General features: G+C 45.3%; 1 protein-coding gene across 1 annotated transcript in view; it reads left to right on the top strand.

The window, feature by feature from the left end:
* Positions 1–4,166: 4,166 nt before the first annotated feature.
* CPE (carboxypeptidase E) overlaps positions 4,167–6,065 on the top strand; it is a 106,668-nt gene continuing 104,769 nt past the window's right edge. The window contains exon 1 of the mRNA XM_027095838.1: positions 4,167–4,637. Within this exon, the coding sequence (XP_026951639.1) occupies positions 4,334–4,637 (304 nt within the window). The 5' untranslated portion in view covers positions 4,167–4,333. The remainder of the gene's footprint in view (positions 4,638–6,065) is intronic.

Raw genomic sequence — 6,065 nt, 5'->3', positions numbered from 1 at the left:
CCTGAGGGGATGGGGGTGGGGGGAACTTATTCAAGTGCAGACTTCCAAGCCCCACACCCAGCTGAAAATTGGATTTAACCGGTCTGGCATGTGGCCATGCTCACCAGGTGATTCTGATGCAGCAGGTTCATGAACCCTGAAGTTCAACGCTGCATGGCCTCTCCGGGGGGCCAGAGAGGAGGGCCAGCCGGAAAGGGATACTGCTGAGTGAGGAATAGGGCCTGGAGAGGGAAGAAGAGAGATTTGCTGGAGCCGGTCATACCAGCTTGTGTGGAAGGAAAATCAAATGCAGGCGGGACTGCTAAGAGAGCTCTGAAATGAAGCCTCAAGGCCACTGAGGAAGTGATTCCGGATGAAATCTGACCTTTTGACCACTTACTCTCTTAACGCGGGCATGCAGAACACCTGCCCAATGTTCCAGAAACTCGAGACGCTTATTGGACCCTTACCCCAAATATCTGCTTGCACCAGGGTCAATCATGATTCTTGCCAGACAACTTTAACAACCTTGTGGCTTTTGCCTTTATAAGCCCCTGACTCTTTCTCTTTCTTGGAACACTGGGTTTTATCTGAATCTGTGTCTCTGGTATTGTAATTCCTAAGACCCCCCAATAAACTCTTTTCTTATTTGCAGCCTTGTGTGTTTCTTGGTTGACACTTGCAAGAGCCAATTGTTAAAATTAAAGGAATCTTATGAGTCACTTGTTAAACACAGCCATTATTTATAAAAAATAAATTATATAAACTTGCAATTAAATAAATTATATGAAGAAAAAGGGAATAAACACTCGAAACCCACCACTTGTTCATTATGCTGCTATATTATTATTATCCTCTGTGCTCTCGAGGTTTTTGTGTCTATTGTATCTGTACAGGAGAGATGCTGTATGTAGTAGTTATCCTCAGCATATGGAGCTTGAAACAACACACATTTATTCTCTAACAGTTTCTGTAGGTTGGGAACCTTTTGCTGCCTAGCTGGTGGTTCTGGCTCAGGGTCTGTAAGGAGGCTAGAGTCAAGCTGTCAGTCAAGCAGCCCTCCCAGACTTGACTGGGGCTGAAGGATCTGCTCCGTGGCTGTTGACAGCCCTCAGTAACTCACAGCTGCTGGGCTACAGACATAGGTCCCTCTCAGGCTTCCACAGAGGCCTTCCCAGTCCTTGCTGTGTGCATCTCCACAACATGGCAGACAACTTGCCCAGGACAAGTGATATGAGAAAGAGGGGGAGAGAGAGTTTTGTCATAACCTAATTTTAGTAGATATATCCCATCAGTTCTGCCATATTATGTTCATTAGAAGCGAGTCACTAAGTCCTGCCTAAACTCAAGTAGAAGGGAATTAAGCTCCCCCTCTTGAAAGGAAGGAGTGTAAAGAATTTGTATAAAAGTGTGCTGTGTGCCTCTCCTCAACGCTGTGCTCAGTGATATCACATCGGCAATTTGGAATCAGCCACGGTGGGAATATTAATACCACAGAAATCAGCAAACACTCTAAATCAGATTTTACCACGTATGGAGAGCTGAGTGTCAAACATTTACCAGCACACCACTAAAAGGATATAAAGCTATGTGTTTACAGAACCTTTGTGGACTAGATGAGTTTTAGACATGGCTTCGGAAGGAGGGAATACAGGGTTTGGGATATAGGAAGAGACGGTTTCTGGGTTTGAAAATAGTGGAGGTGATGCAGGAAGTGAAGGTTTGGGGAGCTTAAATATGCTCATACAGATGTTCAGAAATAACACAAAAAACAGATCTCTTCCTTGCATGCGTGTGCATGCATGTGCATGATTTAAAGTGTGGGTGCACACTAGATTTAACTATGGGTACACAGGGTCAAACACATGAGACAGTTAGCATGCAAGATTTTCTATGTAGCAATCGGGATGGGTATATAACCTTTTACATAATTGCTTATGAAACCACAAAAGTAATTATGCTCCGGTGAAGCTGTCCTACACATAAAATTGCCCAGAAATTTAAAGACAAAGTTTTAATTCCTTTGAACTGATTCCTTGGTGTATGTGGTGTGTCCCAGAGCTTTGGTGAGCAGGAACTTTTCTCAAAAAGAAAACTTCCAGGATCACAGCATTTGAGATTTGAAAAGACTTCAGAAAACCCATAGAACAAACACTTTGTTGAAGTATGTTTGTCAATCAAACATCAAAATCAGAAATACCTGGTATTCTTGTTAAAACCTGGAACATTGTTAACACCTGAAACCCATCGCAGACTTTCTGCATTGGTGGGGGATTGGGAATCTGCATACTTTACAAATTCTCTAGATGATCCGGCTGCACACAAATGAATCCAAATCTTTCATTTTATAGATAAAGAAAACAAACTTCTAAGATTCACAAAAATCTCCCTCAAGTGAGGCCACAGAGCTGGTGGGATTCCATCCATTTTCAAAAAAAGTTTAAAAAGAAATCCATAAAACTGAGATTTGGGAGAAAATAGAAAACACCCTTTGTTCGAAGAGAAGCTTAAGGGCAACAAGATTTCACTGAATCATATGTTGTTTATGTGTGTCATTACCACTATATGGCCCACCTTGCCTCAAATTAGTGTGGTTACCTTAAATTGCTAACATGAAAATCCTAACCTTCTACTTCTGAAGTTATTGGCTTTGGCTACACTGTTTTCTTTTTCTAGATTTCCAAGATTGCTCTTTTGGGCATGATTTTAGAAATCTAAGTATAACTCTGGTTTCAAACTTCTGGACCATGTAATCAAACTCAGACTGGTCATAGAGAAAAATATATGGTTCTTAGCTCTGCCTACATTGACAAGGATCATGGTGGCGTCCAAATTCAACTGAGTGGCATGTCTTTATAGTGGCAGCTTTTCCCAAAAAAATCCAAAAAAGAAGATCCATGCTGCTGTGGAAACGTAGACAGTCAGAGGGTTTTGAAACCAACCTCTCCAGCAGCATTTTTTTTTTGATCCAATAAAGTCATTTAAATATCTGGATTCTTTTCCAGGAGAAAGTTTTTATTCAGTGCACTGCACTGTTAGACAGGTGGAGAAAGAGTAAGTTAAGAAAAAAAATGGCTAACATGAAAAATCACCCACATGATGTCCAGTTTTACTGTTTGGTTGAAATACCCAATGGATTATTTATTTATTTAGATTTGTGCTATTTTTTAATCCAAATGGCAACCTCTTCAGAATGACATCTGCTCCAGAGTTGTTCCAGGACTACAAATCCTGTGTAAAGGCTGGGTATTTAAAGCTGTAAATGATTTTATATTTTTGCAACAATTATGGGAATGGAGATCTTATCTTTCACCATCAGAGTTTTCTTTCTATAACAGGATTTGATCTTTTATTTTTTTCTTGGATGAAGACTCTCCAGCCCCATTCAAGCCTTTTAGATGACTGCACTCCTGGCCAACATCTTAGTTTCAACCAGGTAGGAGACCCTGAGCCTGAACCACCCAGATAAGCTGTTCTGGAAAGATTTAACCTTAATATCAAACTAAATCCCTTGTCCAGCACTCCCCAGCGGCACTCTGTTTTCCCCACAGGAGTTAGAGAAGGGGGTTGGCATAGGCACTGGCAGATGACATTATCTCATTTGTGCGTCCCCCCACGAAGAATCCAGGAATGTGCATAAATACAATTAAAGACAGTATCTACAAATTGATAGAATGCATTTTTAGTCTCTAAACCTCTGAATCACAGTGCATTGTGTTCTGTTTTCCAGCCAGACCTTGCAATCAATGAACATCCAACCCGTGGGTTTGTGTTTGGACTATCAATACAGTTATTAAACACACATCACGGGGAGAAGGCAAGCGGCTGCCAATACTTCTTTTGTGCTTCTTTTTTTCTACAATATTCTCTAGTTTTTGGAGCATCAGGATAGAAACCTGGTCGGCTTGGGATTGATGGCACATTAAAAGGCTGCACTAACAATCCCAGAGTGTTTTTTCCATAGGCAGTAATCACGGCTCTCTCAATGACAGCAACATATCCAGACCCAACCTTAGCTGTCATCCCACATGGGTCGTTCCGGCGCCATTTGGCTCTGACGTAGCTCCGAGCCCGCATATCGTGCAGCTGCCCCCGGTTATCCGCAAATCCGGCCCGCGGCACCGCCCCGCCCCGCCCGCGCGCCCGCGCGCCCCGCCCGGCTCCGCGCCACCTCCCCTTCGTCCGGCGCTCGGCGGCGGTGCGTCCTGCGCTCCGCTCAGGCTCCGCGCTCGCTGCTTGGGTCTTCCCTCCGCTGCCTGCTCCAGGCCGCCGGGAGGCGAGGCAAGGGGACCCGCGGGCTGTGCGCCCCGAGGCGCCGGGCATACAGGAGGCCGCACGGGAGACGCGTGGCGCGATGGCCGGGCGAGGGGGCCGCGCGCTGCTGGCGCTGTGCGGCGCGCTGGCGGCCTGTGCGTGGCTGCTGGGCGCTGAGGCCCGGGGGCCCCGAGGGCCCCCGGCGGGCGCGAGGCGGCGCCGGCGGCCTCAGGAGGACGGCATCCCCTTCGAGTACCACCGCTACCCCGAGCTGCGCGAGGCGTTGGTGTCCGTGTGGCTGCAGTGCGCCGCGGTCAGCAGGATCTACACGGTGGGGCGCAGCTTCGAGGGCCGCGAGCTGCTGGTGCTCGAGCTGTCCGACAGCCCCGGCGTCCACGAGCCGGGTAAGGGCGCCGCGCTGGGTGGGCTGGCGGTGGGGGAGGAGGGAGAGGGGCACCCGGGGTGGAAGATGGGACGTGGAGGGAGGGATGGCGATGGGGATTGCCGTCACCTAGTCTCGGCCAGCCGCCCTCCCCAACCTCGAGGCCCCCTTGGGTGAGCACAGGCCCGAGGGGCTGCGGCGGATGGAGGTAGGAGCGCAGCGAGCAAATCTGCGCGCCTGCAAACCCGCTGTCACCCCCACTTCGCTGTACCGAACACCGCAGGGAATAACTTCGAGGCCTCTGCAAGGAGGTCGCCCTTCCTTGCAGACAGGAGTAGAACGATAAGGTGCAGAAGGCAGGAGCTTGGAGAAAATGAGGAAAAGTCAATTATCATTTGTTTCCTAATTTCCAGTTTATTGGTGCTGATGACTCTACGTACCCGCCTCTACCTGTATGTGCGCATTAGGTACACGCGCTGCTGGGATACTCAGGGAATGTTAAGGACCTTGGCAACACTGGGTGGTAGAGGGTGAGAAAGTGGCCTCTGGCAGGCATTCGGATCTTGAAACTGCACACAGTTTTTCTAAGGAAAAAGGAATATTCCATTTTCTCTGCTCTAGCCCTTGGAGATGAGTAGTTTGTGACCAGGATTTTATTCCAACAGATGTTTCCATATGGCCATTTTATGCATCTTCCTCCTGAGTGTGTTAGGGCACGTTTTAACTTATGTTAAATGTTATGCATTTGGTATTAATAAAGAGGTATTTTAAAAAATGTTCTTGGTGCTTCTTTTTCATTGCTTTTTGGAAATGATATAACTCTTAAGGCCTGGTCTTACATCTTATGATCATAAAGGTACTGTTGAAGTTATCTGGGCTAATGACATTAGCATGGGATGCTTGTTTTTTTGTTTTTAATGACAAAGAAAGCAAGAAAACAGGTAAAAATTCTCAATGTAGCGCCAGGATAGTTTTATAATGATATTTATAAACTGAGAAGGGATGAAAATAGGTGATCGATGGAGACACTTTGATCTTGAAATGGAAATAGTATGGGTTGATAAATAATAAATCTTCAAATGGGAAATATCTCTTATCTTCAAATAATGTATACAAAAATGTGTGATTTTGCAGTCAAAACCCTAAAATCAGATCCTAGAAAACATTTTCAGTAATGCTCTCTAGCAGGATTCAGCATGTAGAATTGGAAATTTGGAAAATTAGTTTCGTGTTTGTATCTAAAGATAAAGAAAAATTTTAAATGTGACAACTCATTTTCAGTTATTTCAGATAATCAAAGTCAAGACATCCTAGGCTTAGATAAAGATAATCTAAATATTTGTGATTCTCCTGCCTACTTAATTAGAGCCTTTGGTTATTCTGTTGTAGATTGCTCCTCACATTTTGTTAATTGTCTCTTCAAAGAGATTATATGAAAGCGAATGTTAAC

This window comes from Aethalodelphis obliquidens, unplaced genomic scaffold (genome assembly GCF_003676395.1).
Source record: "Aethalodelphis obliquidens isolate GAN/ISIS:26980383/991018 unplaced genomic scaffold, ASM367639v1 scaffold95, whole genome shotgun sequence".
Lineage (NCBI taxonomy): Eukaryota > Metazoa > Chordata > Mammalia > Artiodactyla > Delphinidae > Aethalodelphis > Aethalodelphis obliquidens.
This window is presented reverse-complemented; position numbering and strand designations above follow the sequence as displayed.